The following is a 19,331-nucleotide window of genomic DNA, read 5'->3' as shown; positions in this document are numbered from 1 at the left end:
AGTTACTATCTCTACTTCCTGTAAGATGTTGCAGTCTGTTTTGTTTCACATTTCCATAAATCATACATAGATGCCCACAGTCATACTGGGAGCTGCCCAGTTCAACCAGTCTGTGACTGAGGGGTAACAGTTTAAAACAACAGAGATCTGGATTCTTTCAGATTTCAAGCATTAAAATAATCTCACAGTCTGACTCTGATTTAATGTTCCCCAGAGAATAAAAACAACTCAAAAAGCAATGAAGTGATTCAGTCAACAATAATGAAACACATGGAAACATTATAATAGAATAAAATGTCCACATCCAATGTCAAAATAAAAAAACCCAATTCAAAACAAGATTTTTTTATTCATAAGTTTATTCATAAACTGTAGTTTTTTAAAATGCTGTTAGACTGTTTAGCTGTGCCTTCCAGGTTTCTCTGTGTTTCTCCTCTGTAAGATGGCTTTCATTCATTTAAAATGAAGTAGTTTATTAGGTAGTTTCCTTTGGCATCTCATCTCATTATTAAAAGAAAACATAAAGTCAGAGCCTGTACTGGTGAGTTGATCACCTTCCTTCCTCTTTCCTCCCTTCCTTCCTCTCTGTGAACCTCTATAGGTTTAGATCTGGAGTTTCCTGTGATGTGAAGCTACAACAAACTGTAGTCAGGGGGAAGCAGCAGAACTATTTCCTCTGTTACAGTTAGAATACAACATTAATAAATGGTCAGAAAACAAGTACAGCACAACAACAGGCACAGGTCAAATGTGAATTAGATTAATAATAAATAAAAATGTAACTAATACCCAGCAGTATGTAAAGTATTTAAAATGAGCTCCACCTTTCACAGCTGTGATATTAAAATGATAGGTAGCACTTATTAATTGCATATTTAAATTAGTTTTCCTCCCTATATTTTTGTATATTTTTATTACACATTATTTAGTTATTGCTATGTAGATAGATAGATATGAGACTATCAATCCTCTGACGCAACCTGAGTAATGTGCACACACGCCTATTTATGGTGCGTTCGAATCAACTCAGACCTGTTGTGACATGGTCTCTTTCTTTGTGCAATTCACTACAGCTTTGTCTTTATCAGAATCCATTGGAGTCACTGTAGTAGCAAAACTGCTTCATTTCATTCTGCTCTTTGACTGCAGTTTAAACTTGCTGGAAGTATTTAAGCCAACAACCTGTAGGCTTACACCATCAACAATTCCAAATATTGGGTCTGCCAGGACTCTCACGTCTCTCAAGAAATGCATCCATGTTTGTGAAATGAGCGCTGTCATTTGTCGCTTCACAAATGTCATGAGTTGATATTAGCTTTTTAACATGTAATGGAAAGCCGTTCCAAAGGTTAGGGGCATGGTAGGACAAGGCTCTTTAACAAACAGATTTTTTGTTTACTAGGGGAATGAGAGAGCAGAGAGTGTGTGCCGGACTGCCGGTAAAAATTGTGTAATAAGCTTAGATAAATAAGGTGGAGCTAGCAGTTCCCGAACATCATTTGACCTTATGTTGGCTTCCGGGTTGTCGAATGAGAAGTGCGTGCCTGTTTTGTGGCTATGTGTAAAAGAAACAAATGCTGAAGCAAAGTCAGTCAGTTTTGGGGGATGTTCTGTTGGACACTGGACTGTTAGTCATGACTAAGACCACTCCCCTTTCCAATGTATATAAGGGCCTGTGACTCTCTTCCAAACCAAACCAGGCAGAACAAAGAGTATTGATGTGAGTATAATAGCTATTAACCTGTAATGTTATCATTACCAATCAATGTTTTGCCTGAAAGTTTAATATATTTGGTTTATAATAGATTGCAGAAAATTAAATACAGATTGTGGATGCATTAGTAAATCAAGATGAGTTTAACCTAATTTGTTATTATTGAATGTTTAATAGTATTCAGATCTGCAGCATTTTCTTTCAGTGACAGCCATCAGCTTGTTCTTCTCCTCTGTGTCAGCCAATCACCTTCTCAGCAACCCACATTTTCCATTAACCGTTTCATACTGTTTTACTGCCACATCTCGCCCAATGGGAGACTGTAATGGCGAAATTGCATTTAAGCATAATTCCTTATATTGTTATGTTTTATTTCTACTTTAATTCATCCACAAATGCTGAAAGAGTCTATCACATTTCCGACATGTAGATTTTGATTCTAACTGTGTGAAACATCCAGTCTGGAAAATTATGTGAGCACTGTTTGCCTGAACAGATAAAGGTACAAGGTCACCCTAAAAACTATCTCTATTTTTCCCATGCCAGTTAAGATGTAACGGGGGGGTGAAAGTCGTACAGGGAGGAGGAGGTGAGATGGCTCCAAGATGTCTATTGTATTTTCTTGATTGTCTTCATGTGTATCAGATTGCATGTAAAAATTGTAGCGTCATACTAATCCAAGTGTGTGTGTGTTGTCACTCTGAAGATGCATATAAGCCTGGTGTTCTGTTCACTCATTTGAGAAACTGACTCCACACTGGGCTGCGGCCTTTTGTGAAATCATGTTGCTCCTATTTGCAAATATATATGTTTAATAAAATACAAAAACCCAACTTGGTTTTAGTCTCAGTCTGTCTTATTTGTTTCACGTTACTAAACTCTGAAAACTCTACCCCTGCTGCAAAGGAAACTTCTACTACAAGACCTACTGACATTTTACATACATCAGATAACTGTTTAAGCAAAACATAGACTGTTTATCTATGTTTTTTGAATCCGTCCCTATCTAATAATTAATAATGGGAGACCTGTTAACATTTGACTAGTGTAGGGGGGTCCAGGGGCATGCCTTCCCGGAGAAGGTTTAAGCCGTATAGCCTAAATTTGGTGGCCTCAGGCACATTTGAGTGTCACTATTCCATCATATACAGTACACTGATCTTATTAATTGCATATTTAAATTAGTTTTCCTCCCTATATTTTCGTATATTTTTATTACACATTATTTTGTTATTGCTTATAGCGCTATGAGACTATCAATCCTCTGATGCAACCTGAGTAATGTGTACACACGCCTATTTATGGTGCGTTCGAATCAACTCAGACCTGTTGTGACATGGTCTCTTTCTTTGTGCAATTCACTACAGCTTTGTCTTTATCAGAATCCATTGGAGTCACTGTAGTAGCAAAACTGCTTCATTTCATTCTGCTCTTTGACTGCAGTTTAAACTTGCTGGAAGTATTTAAGCCAACAACCTGTAGGCTTACACCATCAACAATTCCAAATATTGGGTCTGCCAGGACTCTCACGTCTCTCAAGAAATGCAACCATGTTTGTGAAATGAGCGCTTTCATTTGTCGCTTCACAAATGTCATGAGTTGATATTAGCTTTTTAACATGTAATGGAAAGCCATTCCAAAGGTTAGGGGCATGGTAGGACAAGGCTCTTTAACAAACAGATTTTTTGTTTACTAGGGGAATGAGAGAGCAGAGAGTGTGTGCCGGACTGCCGGTAAAAATTGTGTAATAAGCTTAGATAAATAAGGTGGAGCTAGCAGTTCCCGAACATCATTTGACCTTATGTTGGCTTCCGGGTTGTCGAATGAGAAGTGCGTGCCTGTTTTGTGGCTATGTGTAAAAGAAACAAATGCTGAAGCAAAGTCAGTCAGTTTTGGGGGATGTTCTGTTGGACACTGGACTGTTAGTCATGACTAAGACCACTCCCCTTTCCAATGTATATAAGGGCCTGTGACTCTCTTCCAAACCAAACCAGGCAGAACAAAGAGTATTGATGTGAGTATAATAGCTATTAACCTGTAATGTTATCATTACCAATCAATGTTTTGCCTGAAAGTTTAATATATTTGGTTTATAATAGATTGCAGAAAATTAAATACAGATTGTGGATGCATTAGTAAATCAAGATGAGTTTAACCTAATTTGTTATTATTGAATGTTTAATAGTATTCAGATCTGCGGCATTTTCTTTCAGTGACAGCCATCAGCCTGTTTTTTCTTCTCTGTGTCAGCCAATCACCTTCTCAGCAAAGGTATTTATATTTCAATTTGTTATCACAGTTTCATCTAATTTTACTTTTAATAATAACTAACCCTGTCTTTATTGAGAGGACTTGTCCCCGAAGGGAAATTAGTTTTGGACTCTGTCCATTCCGCAGCTTTACAAAGACAACACAAAATACAGAAAATAAGCATCTCTCAACACATACTCTCATGCAACACAAAACATGCTCTCATATAAATTAGACAGGTGTTTTCTTGTACCTTTACATATAAAAACATTTCAAACATGTCAGGTTTCCATATTTCAGATGCCACGGTGCTATGATAAACTATATAAAGACATTTTCTTGTCATCAGCTTGTTCTTCTCCTTTGTTTCAGCCAATCACCACCTCAGCAAAGGTAATTATGATTCATTATCACAGTTTCATCTATTTTTAATAACTAATCCTGTATTAATCGAAAGGACATTTTCTATTTTAAGAAAACTTGGTGTTTTTAATAATTAGATATTTTAATTATTAGATAATCTATCAAATATAAACCATATCTATATCACACTTGTAACTAACAGGATGCTTTAATTTGATGAATGTCTCATTAATGATCAGTTGCAGTCATTCATTGTCTGACATTATTTACTTGTTTGCAGTTTGTTGACTTTGTTTAACTTCTTTCCACAGATGGCATCAGTCTTTCGGTTTGCTTTGTTGCTCTGTTTGGCCAGTGGACTGTTGGCTGCATTTGTAAGTACACTCTTTAGAAATGAATCACTAAAATAACAAAAAAATATCTATTTTTATTTATTTATTTATTTAGATAGGGACAGTCCATATTAACAGACATCAGTACACAATGTAAATATGCTAGAGTTAGCAACATAGCTAATTTTCATCTATTGTCCCTCAGCAGACACATAAAAAGAAAAACATAAAAACAGTAACAAGCATGCAACACCCTCATAGTTTGAGAGGCAAGACAAACACTAACAACAACAGTCAAGACAAAATACAACAGAACATGTGATTGTCACGCATAATGAAATGTGTGAGGCAGTTAAAAGTGAGTGCAGCTTTGGTTTTCTAAAAGCCAGAATTTGAAATGAGTTTTAAAACTGATGTATGTGGGACGTCCCTTATTGTGGGGGGCAGGCTATTCCAATATTTATTTCCCTTTACTGACAAAACAGTTTTTCCAAATGTGGTGCGCCTAAAAGGTATTACACAGTCCCCTTTGTACTACCACCACTCTCAATTCTTTGAAAGATGTCACTCAGTGGGGGAGGGGCACGATGATGTATAGCCTTATATACAAAACAAGCATACTTAAAAATTTGAAAATGCTCAAAACTCAGTGTGTTTTCCAGTATGCTACAGTGATGACTTTAGTGTGTAGCTACAGTAAAAATACATGTTCTGTTATTTAAAATTCTCTCATACAAAGCTACTCAGTTAGTAAACTTCTGAGAAGAAATCTGTTCTGTAATTAATTAAACAATGCTTGTTTCAACACTTCCAACGTTTTTTTCTTTATCCTTTCAACGTTTTTTTGATGCTAGTAATATTTTCTACAGATTTCTGATGCTTTTGACGCTCGCTAATCCAAGTGCTGGTTAATAATTTACGATAACGGTGTTGTAAAGAGCTCACTGTGTTAGCTAGCATTAATGATATCCTCCAACTAAAATTTCACATATGTAACACATGACCAAGCCAAACAACATTTTAAACTAATATACGCACATCAAATAAAACATGCCTCACACAATTACCTACCGCTCACATTCAGACAGATAAAAATGACACAATTTGACACAAATTAATTTATCATTTTCAACTGATATCTACTCATTCATTCATTCACCAAGAAACTCTGATTCAAACTTTAAAATGTTCCATATCTTTTATACATTCAGGGTGATATTCAACTTCCAAATCCAATTAATACTTTTAAAAATATTCAACCTTGTTTGAGACTAAGAGGAAATGCACTTCTGACATTTTTACATCAGTGTGTATGGGATGAAATGTTCAGACTCAGAGTGCAGGACCCAGCTGACAGACAGCAACAGAAGCAAAGTTCTCTTTACCTATCTATACCATCCACAGTTTTAACTCTTCATTAAAATGTAGGGAAGGTTGTGCTTTTTCTAACAATGTACTTACGGAGTCAAACAGACTTTCACATAGGGCACAGTAAGCTTCTAAATTCTTTGTATTAACCAGGTGGATGCAAACACTTGCAGCTGCAGAATGAGACAATCTGACAGAACCTTTTTACCAAGTAAAGTTTCCTTTAGTTCTCCTCATTGTCAGCCAAGTGAAGCATTATTCGGGCATATCTTTCATGATGATGCTTGATGAATTCTGTCTGAGATATGTCACTCATATGTACATTTTGTAACCCCACCCACGATCTTTTCCTAAACCTAACCGTTCCGTTCTTGTGCCGTATGTCAGTTAAACGTACAGCCCAACCCAGGGCACCAAAAAGTGAATCACTAGAGGGCTAGATGCTAAAGGAGACTTTTTGCATCCTGTATTCAGGATTTTAGCAATACAGAGGAAGTTTATTCAGAACAGTATCTCTGACTCGTTGGGTTGTTCTAATTGTAGTCTTGCATTACCAGCTCTATCTCCACATTGACATCAGTTTGTATAAGGTTTAGTCTTGCTGCTACGGTTTCTACTAGCAAAGACCTGGATCGATGCAGAGGTACAGCAGTTCTACCTATCATAAGACATGTATGCTAAATACCAATGTACTGTAATACTTTACTGAAGTAAAAGTACTAATACTACACTGTAGAAATACTCTGTTAGAGTAAACGTCCTGCATTGAAATTATGTCAGTATCATCAAGAAAATGTATCTAGTTAAAGTTATTATACCAGTAACTAAGTAGCCTACATTTACTTTTACTGTAATACTGTATTTTTACAGTGTGGTATTAGTACTTTTACTTCAATACTTCAGTAAATTATCTGAATACTTCCACACCACTGATTAAAAGTATAACTAGAACTGCAAGTAGTTCTGATGAGGTCTAAGCCTCCCGGCGCGAGTCGCCCCTGATGCGAGTCTCCCCCGACGACCCAGGGAGCACGCGAAAGTGGGACCCAAAGCGTAACTGTGGGGAGGCAAATGTCACGAAATATCAAGAGGTGTGAGCTGCAAGGTCTGTGGTACATTGCCGTTGCAAATATCCCATAAACATTGACTGAGTAAAAGGGCCAAAACTGGTCTACATTGACTATAGCGCCCCCCTAATGGCCGATCTTCGCCAAATTTGGTACAGAGCCTCAGAGCTGCATGCCAAACAAGCATCACAAGTTTCATGTTGATAGCAATTCCTACGGCAGAGAAATTGCAATAGCAAATAATCTCAAGTTTTTTTGCTAATAGCATTTAATTTGGCTGAGATATGACAAAAGCAGAACCCAAAGCGTAATGGTGGGGAGGCAAACGTCAGTAAATATCAAGAGGTGTGAGCTGCAAGGTCTGCAGTACATTACCATTGCAAATATCCCAGAGCCCTAAAGGATTTTTGACAACTTCTGGTCCGTCTGGTTTTATTTTCCATAAAACCTTGTTGTCCACAGTGAATTTATGAACTTTGCTTTTTTCAGGAAAAACTGGGCTATTAGAATATGTGTGCTGCAGTGTGGTCACTTGAATGTTAAAAAGGTTGTAGGACCATAAAGGCAAATAAATAAATAAAATGGAACATGAATCTCACAGATATTGATTTCACACACAACAATTAAAGCTAAGCCAATCTCCTTTCCTAATCAGTTTCCATATGTATTAGGAGTCAAACAGTGAAAAAATAAACATTGTAACTTATACAGTGGACAAAATATCGAAATTTTAAAAAAAAGTCCAGACGCTTTTGTCCTCATGACATTCACTTATGCCAATACTCAAAACAATAATGTCATATTTATTGATATCACACACACAGCAATGCCACACAAGCATTTGTGTTGTCTAAAACAGTTCTATATATTTGGAGTCATCCAGCGCAAACATAAACATAATGAACATTATAACTCATATAAAGGACAAACTGTTTACATTTCTTACATACAGTGTATGAATCTTGGATGTAACAATATGGATTAATTGCAAAAAGACCTAGAAAATTCTGGACTTCTATGCTGGACACAGTGAAAGGGCCGAAACTGGTCTACGTTGACTATAGCACCCCCTAATGTCTGATCTTTGCCAAATTTGTTTGGTTTCATGTTGATAGCATTTACTGTGGCAGAGATATTGAAAATGCAAATTTCCCATTTAAATGCAATCTTTGCCAAAAAACATAAACGTTTATTACTAGCTAGGTAAATTTGTTTGGTCGTCAAATGCACATCTGGTCCATCTGGAGATGCGACTTACCAGGTTTCGTGCAGATCGGTCGCACGGACTAGGACGAGTTAAAAAAAAGTTGGCTATGCCCATTGCGCGATATTGCGAAAAAACTTCTTAGCGGAAATGGGCAAGGCCTAAATCCTGTGATTCAGCTTAATTCAGGGAACACGTGGATGTAAGGTTTTCTAATGTGCGATGTGTAATGTGGGAGTTAAAGGCAAAAACATTATAAAACACCTAGTGGTCCACATGTGTAATTTTTGGTAGGTGAGATCCATCACCCATTGTACATCTACCGTGTAAATTTAAAGTTGTGTGTGAATCCACATATGGGTCCCATAGGCCATAGGCCACGACCACTTTGACCAATCAGTACCTTACTGTAGGGGTGGCCTCAGTAGTGGCCCTAGATTAGTGGTTCTCAACCTTTTTTGTGCCAGCGCCCCCCTATCCATTATCCAGGTCTGTAACACCCCCCATCAAATAAGATGTAGGCTATTAGCCCCAAATATTAATGATTACGCCCTAATATTAGGCCTATTATTATTGTTGTTACTATTGTTATCACAAATAATCAAAAAGTCATATAATTGAATGACAAACAACATATGTATTAGTTTCCCAGGTATCAAAAAAGCCATGTGAATATAGAAATTATATTTACAGGTATTTAAAAAAAATGCATCCATTTGACATTCAATTTAAATAGGTAACAGCAGCCCATCGGAATGACCAAATATGTAACATTCAAACTTTAATTAGGTATTACAGACACTAACAGTAGCCAATCAGAAACAGCTAACAATTTAACATTCAAATCTATTTTCCATTAAAATCTAAGGGCGTTTTCACACCTGTAGTTCGTTTGCTTTGGTCCGAATCAGTTGGTGAGGTAGTAAACTGCTGAACACACCTGACTACAGGAGACATCAGCTCAGACTGCTGAACACACCTGACTACAGGAGACATCAGCTCAGACTGCTAAACACACCTGACTACAGGAGACATCAGCTCAGACTGCTGAACACACCTGACTACAGGAGACACTAGCTCAGACTGCTGAACACACCTGACTACAGGAGACATCAGCTCAGACTGCTGAACACACCTGACTACAGGAGACATCAGCTTAGACTGCTGAACACACCTGACTACAGGAGACATTAGCTCAGACTGCTGAACACACCTGACTACAGGAGACATCAGCTCAGACTGCTGAACACACCTGACTACAGGAGACATCAGCTCAGACTGCTGAACACACCTGACTACAGGAGACATCAGCTCAGACTGCTGAACACACCTGACTACAGGAGACATCAGCTCAGACTGCTGAACACACCTGACTACAGGAGACATCAGCTCAGACTGCTGAACACACCTGACTACAGGAGACATCAGCTCAGACTGCTAAACACGTGACTTTCACGCAGGAGACCTGGGTTCGCATCCTGCGGGTAACGCTTGTTAGAGTTGATTTTTAGAGTCGCCTTTTTCTTTCCTCCCGCGTGTCACGGAACCGTACGCCCACCCACGACCCTTTCCTAAACCCAACCGTCCCGTCCTTCCCGCGTGTCACGGAACCGTACGCCCGTCCCGTTGTTCCCGCATGTCACGGAACCGTACAACCAGTGCCGACCAAGCGCGTTCACATGAAACGTTAAAGGAGACCTTTACAACCGTTTAGTAGTCCCGACCAAGCGCATCAAAAGGGACGGCAATAGTGCCGACCAAGCGCGTTCACATGAAACGTTAAAGGAGACCTTTAGCGGTCAATGAGAACGAGAAAGGCTCCTGACCCAACGTCCTTATTTTACGAGTTGGGTGTGAGAACCTGTTGTTGGTGCGCACCCGAGTTCGATTGCCGCGTTCTCACCTGCCCAAACAAACCGCACCAGCAGGGCAAATTAACTCTAGTTCGATTCAACTGAACTAAAGGCTGTCGGTGTGAAAACGCCCTTAATCTATAATCAAATTGTTCCAACGGAAAACAGGCTGGCACTTATCAAGGGGTAAAAGCAGGACTACTTCTGAATGGAAATAAGTTTACAACCTTTGAAAGTTAATGGGAGCCTTTTTTGATGCTTAGAAGAGTATAGGTTTTCTATCAACTGTCTTGCGAGTAAATAGCAGAAAAAAACATTTGGAGAAACGCAACCCCACATCGCGCTGCGTTTTGAGGAGGTGTGAGAGTCCCGTACAGTAAACAGTGACATCACTGCCTCTATCGCTTCCAAAAGAAAGTTTTAAAACACCAAACACAAGCCCTGAACTGCCCGGGAGTTTGTGGAACAGCTAAATGTTTGCCAAACAACAAAGCACAGTCGATATGTCTCGCTTGTCTCTTTTCTTTCTCCGTGAAATGAAGCTGCATTCAGGTGCAGTAGGAAATGTTGTGTTCTATAAAAGATCTGACAAAAAACTGTTACTGTGAAATAAAAAGTCTACTTATGCTACATTGGGGGGTTAAACGTCGCACCACCCTGCGATGATTTTTTTTCTGAACGCAGCTACAAGCTGAAGTAGGCTACGGAGCTCATTTAAGACGATGCTCTGACATCCCGTTTCCATGAAGGCAGCGCGGAGCTGCGCCAAACAAATCTGACAGAAGCACAGAAGAGTCTCGTCCAGTTGCAGTGCCGTGAACTGGAAGTTTTTAATGTTGCAGAACACTGTTTTTTGCAAGTAGTTTAAAGTGTAAACATGTATTGTTATTGTGAATCTTTGGTTTAAACTAGCTTTCAAACAAATGCCCCCAAAGGGCACCTCAATGCCCCCCTTTTCAAAATATTGCTTCCAGCACCCCCATCATCTTCTGAACGCCCCCTGGGGGGGCGGTACTGCCCCTGTTGAGAAACACTGCCCTAGATGGTACCCTCCAAATTTTGTAAAAACCAGATGAGCCATTCATGAGATATAAACTTTTTGTACTTGTAACGCTCCCTAGTGGCCAGTTTTCATAAAATGTGTGAGGGACTTCCAGAGTCTTGTGTGAGGTGTCATTGAACTCAGCAGAGAGTTCCTTCTTCATTGGTGATGGTTTGGCCCGCCCCCTATGCTTAAACCACGCTCCCTTTCATAACTGGTGACCCATTTAAGGAAGAGTCTTGTGTGAGGTATCATTGAACTCAGCAGAGTTTATTTTTGATAGGTGATGGTTTGACCCGCCCCCTATCTTGTAGCCACGCCCCTTTTTATAACTTATGACCCATTTGATGTACACCCTTATGTGAGGTATCATTGAACTCAGCAGAGAGTTCCTTATTCATTGGTGATGGTTTGGCCTGCCCCCCTACATGCTTAAGCCATGCTCCCTTTCATAACTGGTGACCCGTTTAAGGTAGAGTCTTATCTGAGGTATCAATGAACTCAGCAGAGACTTACTTTTTTTATTGGTAAAGGTTTGCCCCGACCCCTATGCTTTGGCCACACTCCCTTTCACATCTAATGAACTGTATGACATAGAATTTTCTGTCAGCAGGGAGTTCCCGTTTCATTGCTGACAATCTGTAGTGTCTGAGTGCTGCACAAATGCATGGTCGCAAAGAGCGGCGTCCACCAGTAACCCCGACGCGCGCAAAGGAGCGAGGGCCCGTCCATCGCTGCTTGCAGCTTTAATGTGATTATCTTTTTTTTCTTTCTAAACATTTCAAACTGATTATGTTGTCTCCATTAGACCTTCTGCATCTCCACTGGTGGGAATCTGGCTTCAATCCACTCAGATGAGGAACATAAATTTATCAAAGACTTCATTAACCAAGTGACCGGTACTGACAAAAATGCTTGGATCGGAGGCAGTGACGCAGTGCGGGTGAGCCTTTTATCATCACACAGGAAGTGACGTCGCTCGTCTCTCAGCCTGTTCTTATAAACTATTCATACATATAGCTGTGAAAAGTAAAGCACTGTAATCTGTATATATTCCATGTATTTATTGCTGTCAGCAGCACATTGACTGCTGCTGTATAAGAGCGTGAAGATCCTCATAGGGAGGAGGTAAACACAGAGCTTTCAAGTCGGGTAGCAGAGTTAGTTAAGGAGAAAACACAAGACTTTCACCCAGGAAACAGGTGTTCATGTCCCAGGAGTGTTTTAATCCGAACCACCATCTTTTTTCTAATCTTACTATTAACTAGTCGTTTTGGTTTTTCGAAAGTTGACTGTCGTCGCTGCATGACGCTCACTTTTTGTCTGCAAAACTCAACTGTAACTCTGAAAGGACCGTCATTTCACGGTGCTCTGTACCTCACAGTCACCTTTTTTCTGCTAAATTTAACTATAAATACCGTTAACCATAAATGTCATGTGACCGGTAAAAAACAAGGAGGATCCTCTTGTGGCCTGAAAGAGTATTACAACAACAAAAACTCTTGATTTCACTTTGACTTTGAACCAATCTTTCTCCTCCAGGCGGGTACATGGTTGTGGAACGATGGATCCAACTTCAACTACAAAAGCTGGGCTGCGGGGGAGCCTAACGCCATCGGAGTGGATCACTGTCTTATGCAGAACTGGGCTTTAGGTAAATAAGACATTTTAAACATCTTGTTGTATGATGCAGTCTTTAATATAAAAGTTAAATGAAACATTAGTTGTAAACTCTCTCTACAGTAACCGGCTGGTTCGACGGGACTTGTACCACCCAGGCTTCTTTCGTGTGCTCCAAGAACCTGTTACTCTAACGCGCTATCATGATGCCTCTACAACTCATCTATAATTTCTATCATTGATTCCTTTTCAGTTTGTTCGGCAGACAGAACCAGCTCTCTGCCAACAGATGACTCACTTTCACTTGTTTATTATCTGAAGAGTTAGGGAAGAGTTCACATTTGGGTTCAAAATTAGACAGAAATTGACTCACTGAGCTGGACAAAAACTAATCAGTAATTGGACTTTAATCTATAGTAAATAACACAATGAAATACAAAAAACATTTGAATACTCGCACATCTTTTCCATTTTAGTTTAATATTGTCTGTTGTAAACAGCGCCCACTCATCTGATAAAATATTAACAGACTTATTAGATTTCTCTATGAGAGTTATTGTTCAGATGAATATAACTCTCATGTGTGTACTCTAAATGTGAAGTTCCCTCAAGCGGACGTTAGCTTAGCTTAAAGACTGGAAACGGGCAGAAACAGCTAGTTTAGCTTAGCATAAAGACTGGAAACAGCTAGCGTGACTCCGTCCAAAGGTAAACCTACCCGACATGAGTGATGATGACCGTTTTATCCAAAATGTCCAGAGAGAAAATAAAAGTGTATATTTTGTCGGACCTTTCTGTGATACAAGAGGAGAATACAAATTTAATAACACTTCATAATAACTATTAATAATTCATATACAGTAGTACACTGGTTTAATGAACTGGTTACTTTTTATTGTTAAAAACGTTGTGTTCTTTATTCATCTGATTTCCTTTACTATATAATCAACTAAGCATTCAAAAATAAAAGACATATCACAAAAACTGGTCCTGTTGTTTTCTAAAAGGGACAAATCATTCATATTCACCCTGGAGGCTTGAACTCAACTCACAACCTTTGGGTTTAAAGACATGTATATATATATAAATAAATAAATAAATATATTGGTAAGATAAGCAACTTCCTGTTTTGACAGCCCCCTACAGGAAGTTGGTCCTTGTGCATTGTGTTAGCTATCAAAATCCTTTTGATAACCTTTTGTCATGAGGGTCCACCAAGTCTACATGTACATTTTTGTGCACTCACGCTCTAGGAGGAGTTAAAAAAAGTAGGTTAGGCAAGATACAACCATTCCTGTTTCCATATATATATATATATATATATATATATATATTGTCGTTAAAGACCCGCTGATCGCTGTCTGATTCTTTGAAATGAATGCCCGCATTGCATTGGGGGATATCGGCTTTGAATGAGTCTAGCTCGGATCATATCGTAATGTTCTGTATTACAGCATAGTGTAATACTGCACCGGTAATAAGATGAAAATTATATTATTAAAATAAAGAAATAACATCTAAATAAATGTTGATAGATCTAGCGTTATAGTTTTAAAATTATAAATAAACAAAAAAGCAACCCAGCTTCCCTGGCCAAAATAGACCGAAATAATAACAATAAATTAAATACATATAAACCACGATAATATCTTGTGAATAATGTTGATTAAAACAGCGGTTATTGGGCTAAAAATACCAATAATAAAATGGTTAGAGATTTTTGAGTTAAGGGGGCGTGTTTTTTCTTTCGTCGATATCCGACGGTGAGGGATTAACATGAATGTCTATCTGACAGACCCCCTCGTTGAAAAATAACGCAACGGCTACACCTCTTTGGTTGAAACTTAACGCCAGGGGTCCTTGGGCATGCGTCATACATTTGACGAGTAGGAAGTGAGACTGTGTTAGTTTCAGCAGTTTTGCTTGAAGAGGAGCAATTGCAGAGAGAGTTGGCTGGTCTTCTTCACACATCATAGTGGTTGCCATTTTGAAAGGACCCATCAACTGAACAATGTCATCCATGTTGGCAATATCACTCTCACTCAGCGTGCCTGCATCTGTGACCCCCTTTCGTAGATCCTTGGACATCAGAGTTGCCATTATAGCTGGCTGTTGTTCAAAAAAAGCATTTTGAATGAACTGTTCCATCTGGTGATTATGTCATGGATCAGTTTATGTTTTGGTAAATCCATTAGAGTTTGTTTTTCCTGTAGGATGTGACATGCAATTGTGCTGCGGTGAAAATATCCAATAATTTTTGCACTTTCCCCAACAACCTGGAAGCACGGTCCACCCCCAAACCCTTCTGCGAGGCAAGGTTGAGTGTATGTGTGAAGCAGGTAATGTGTGGACTGAACTGGGCTTCTGCACCGGCCAATCATGTTCCTGGCGTTATCTGTGACGATGGCAAGATTCTTGTCAGAGATTTTCCACTCCATGCAGGCTTCACGCAGTAATGCGCCAATATTTTTACCAGTGTTGGCTTCATTTAAAACTCTGGTTTGCAGAACAAAGGTCTTCATTTTCCACTCCGGATCAATGTGATAAGAGGTAATTGTCACATACCCTTGATTTAAGCATGACGTCCAGCCATCCGTCATTATCACTACTCGTTCAGCTTGAGAAAACGACAGCTTCATATCATTCTTAATACTTTAGTACAATGCAGGAACAACCTTTTCTGAGAAGTGTGGTAGGCTTGGTATCGTGTACCTTGGCTCCAATGTTTGAATCATTTCACGGAACCCCGGATTTTCAACCACACTGTAGGGTCACATATCTTTGCAGATAAACTTGGCAACTGTTGCTGTGATGTTTTTTGCCTGAGCTGAGTTTTTGCCTAGTCTCTGACTAATGTAATGGGTAAATTACATTTAAGCATAATTCCTTATATTTTTTCATAGTTTCATTTGTACTTTAATTCCCTCACAAATGCTGAAAGAGTTTATCTCATTCCCACATGTAGATTTTGATTCTAACTTTGTGAGACATCCAGTCTGGAACATAATGTAAGCACTGTTTGTCTGAACAGATAGGGGCTACAAGGTCACCCTAAAACTATCTCTAGTTTTCTCATGCCAGTTTAGCTGTAACTGGGGGGATGACAGTCGTACAGGGAGGAGGAGGTGAGATGTCTCCAAGATGTCTCTTGTATTTCTCTGATTGTCTTCACGTGTATCAGATTGCCTGTAAAAATTGTAGCGTCATAATAATCCAAGTGCGTGTGTGTTGTCACTCTGAAGATGCATATAAGCCTAGTGTTCTTGTTCACTCATTTGAGAAACTGACTCCACACTGGGCCACATTGCTCCTATTTGCAAATATATCTTTTTTAATACAATACAAAACCCCAACTTGGTTTTAGTCTCAGAGTGACTTATTTGTTTTAATTTACTAAACTTTGAAAACTTTACCCCCTGCTGCAAAGGAAACTGCCACTACAAACATGTCGACGAGGATGGGAATCATGTGCAGGGGTCAGATAAAAGAGACTCCGTGGTTGACTGAGGACTCGCGATCTGAGATCAAACGATCTTCGCCTCTACCTTGCCCAAAATGCATTCATTAAAAGTGCTAAGAAAAAACATCCATATAAAGTCTGACGTGCTTAAGTCCTATGTGTTATTTCCTAGTATCGATGCAATCGATTGATCACCTTTTAAAATGATGTTAGATCAATATATGTCGTCCGGAAGGCTAACTTGCCGAGCACAGATCGATGTAGTTGGATCATAGGAATAGAAATCGATACATCAATGTAGTAGATGAATCGTTACACCCCTACAAGATAGAGAGTAACTTTTTTAGCGGTAACATAAAACAGGCCTGGGAGGGTTTAAACACTTTAATGGGAAAAAGTTGCAAAAAAGGTGACAGTCTTGTAGCTTGCAGTCAAAGTCTTGTAGATGAAATGAATATGTTCTTCTACAGGTTTGATGCTGTGGATGATAAGGGTGAGCATGATGACATCTGTAAAAATCTCCCTATAGGGTCACTATAGACTCTTCTTTTTAGACAAGCATTTAGTTAGCAATATGGCTTTGGATTGTATTTTATTTGTTGTTGTTTCTTTTATTTGTTCCGACTGTAAAGCACTTTGTGACCATTCTTGTCTGTGAAAGGTGCTATATAAATAAATTTTACTTACTTACTTACTTTACTTATCACAGAAGATGCTGTTGCCAAAAGCCTCACCAACCTAAAGCCGAATAAGGCCAGATGGCCTGAAAGCCCGCTTGCTTAAAGATTGTGCCCCACAATTAAAAGGTGTTTTTTCAAGGCTTTTGAACTCCCTCCTAGTTGATGGTGTACCCACATCTTGGAAATTTTCTTTAATAAGGCCCACACTTAAGAAGCCTGATGCAAGTAAGCCTGAAGATTTCTGACCCATAGCCATCACCTCCATATTGTGTTAAACAATGGAGAGAGTTTTGGTAGATCTCAACTGAAGTTCGCTTATAGAAGTGACAGAGGGACTGATGATGCTGTGCTGGTCCTCCTAGACTCTATTTCAAAACAGCTTGCACTCCCTAAAGGGCATGCTAGAGTCCTATTTGTAGACTTTAGTGCAGCTTTTAATTCTATGAAGCTACACATTCTCCTGCAAAGACTAGCCAATATTAACATAGATAAGGGTCTGATTCTCTGGATCAGGGACTTTCTCTCCTGTCGCCTTCAGAGGGTATGTGTAAATGGCATTTTGTCAGGAGTGCATAACATCAGTACAGGCTGCCCACAAGGCAGCGTTCTTTCCCCTTTGCTTTTCTCTCTATTCACAAATGAGTTTTCTGTAAATAATAGCACCTTTAAATTGATAAAATACGCTGATGACATGGCCTTAGTTGGCCTTTTACAAAAAACTGATCCCCTTGGTGAGGCCTCCTATCTAGCACACGTAAAGGCTCTTGAAGCATGGTGCAAAGATAGCGAGCTAGAGATCAATGTGGCAAAGACAAACAAGTTACTCTTTTGCAAAAAACAAGACATAACAACAGAGCCTGTTTTACTAAATGGACTAGCTGTGGGAAATTTTAAGTACCTAGGTACCGTTCTTGACAACCATCTAACTTTTTCAAATAACACAGACTATATTTTGAAGAAATGCTCACAACGACTCAGTCTCCTTAGAAGACTGAGCTGTCTGGGCGTCAGTGCCCAGATTACTGAGCTAGCATACAACACTGAAAGTGTTTTAACTTTTCACCGCTCTGCTTGGTTTGGCCATTTAAGCTGCAAACTTAAGAACAAGCTTAACAGGATAGTGTCAATGGCTAGCAAAATAGTGGGAAAACCCCAAAAACACCTGACCCAAATATACACTGACAGAATTTTCCAGCCAGTTTGAGCTCCTGAAGTCTGGCAGGTGATTCAGAGTGCCTCTGGCAAAAAGTGTATTTAAAAAATCCTTTATTCCAAATGCCATCAGTATCCTCAACAAAACTGAACTCAAAATCAAACTGAGCTGCTATTTATTCATTTTTACCCTGATATTTTTTCGTTTCATATTTTTTATACTCAACTTACTATGTTTGAGATGTTGTCTGTATGTTTATCTGTCTTGTATGTCTGGTGAGCCAAAGAAAAATGTCCACCCTGGAGGACAATAAAGATTTATTCTATTCTATTCTAAGGCCAGGCTGATGTTGGAAGTCCCTCTAGTGGAAAGAATGTGTAACAACAAACACATGCTTAAAGTGGCATTGACAATGCATAAAACTGAGTAGTGTATATATATTTAACTTGCTGCATTTGAGCATTAAATATTTGAATATTATTCGAATATTTAAAGAAATTACAAATTTGAATGGTATTATAGAGGAAGATTGACAGCTCTAATCAGCAACAACAGAGTCGTCGCCACGGTAACATGCCAAACCATTTTGCATCTCTTTATCCCAAAATAGAGAGTAGCTACAGTTTTACTGTTGTTTCTTTTTGCCTTAAATGTATTGTTTTTATAAAATGTTGAGAGGGTAAAGAACTTTTTTCCAAAGAAAATACTGAAAAGACTGCAAAGTGCTTTTTAGGAATATAAGATTCAGCCTCCCTCCCACCAAAATAATTTGTTTACAGTCCCTAAAATAGCTGAACAAAACGTGTAAGAAATCGTACTGTCCTATTAGATATGAAAAAGAACAGTTAAAAATGTTATTTAGACTAAATTTAAACCTATAAAACATTTTATTTGATATATTAGTACATATTTATTTAAGTACATTTTAGTTTTTTCTTCTATTTCACCACTTCAACATCCATCCTCAGCTCTAAAATAACCCTCAAATATCAAACAATCATAACAAACAGCATCAAAAGCTGTTTTATTAAAACAAAATGTGAACCTATGAACGTAAGTATTTTGTTTATTATCATTTTACACGTGTGTGTGTGTGTGTGTGTGTGGGGGGGGGGGTAGGGTGTTTGAGGTTTTGCTGCACTTCTTCTTTTGTCAGAGACTGACAGACGTTCATGTTGGAGGATCTGATGGTTTAACGCTGCCTCTCTTTCTTCTTCACTGGTAA

General features: G+C 38.8%; 1 protein-coding gene across 1 annotated transcript; it reads left to right on the top strand.

Moving 5' to 3' along the window:
- The first annotated feature begins 4,242 nt into the window (after positions 1 to 4,242).
- On the top strand, positions 4,243 to 13,797 carry LOC120558602 (galactose-specific lectin nattectin-like). The gene is made up of 6 exons (XM_039799657.1): positions 4,243 to 4,249; positions 4,337 to 4,357; positions 6,624 to 6,670; positions 12,002 to 12,136; positions 12,736 to 12,847; positions 12,937 to 13,797. Exons 1-6 carry the CDS (start codon positions 4,243 to 4,245, stop codon positions 13,005 to 13,007), a joined length of 393 nt encoding a protein of 130 aa, XP_039655591.1. The 3' UTR covers positions 13,008 to 13,797.
- Positions 13,798 to 19,331: the final 5,534 nt, after the last annotated feature.

Source organism: Perca fluviatilis, chromosome 5 (assembly GCF_010015445.1).
Source record: "Perca fluviatilis chromosome 5, GENO_Pfluv_1.0, whole genome shotgun sequence".
NCBI classification, from domain to species: domain Eukaryota; kingdom Metazoa; phylum Chordata; class Actinopteri; order Perciformes; family Percidae; genus Perca; species Perca fluviatilis.
The sequence above is the reverse complement of the archived record's forward strand: the minus strand, read 5'-3'. Positions and strand labels throughout refer to the sequence as shown.

Bases quoted from the DNA above. Each gene is read 5' to 3' on its own strand.
- LOC120558602 (XM_039799657.1), top strand. The intron at 6,671-12,001 runs GTACAGCAGTTC...TGTCTCCATTAG, and splicing joins AGACCTGGATCGATGCAGAG to ACCTTCTGCATCTCCACTGG. The intron at 12,137-12,735 runs GTGAGCCTTTTA...TTTCTCCTCCAG, and splicing joins GAGGCAGTGACGCAGTGCGG to GCGGGTACATGGTTGTGGAA.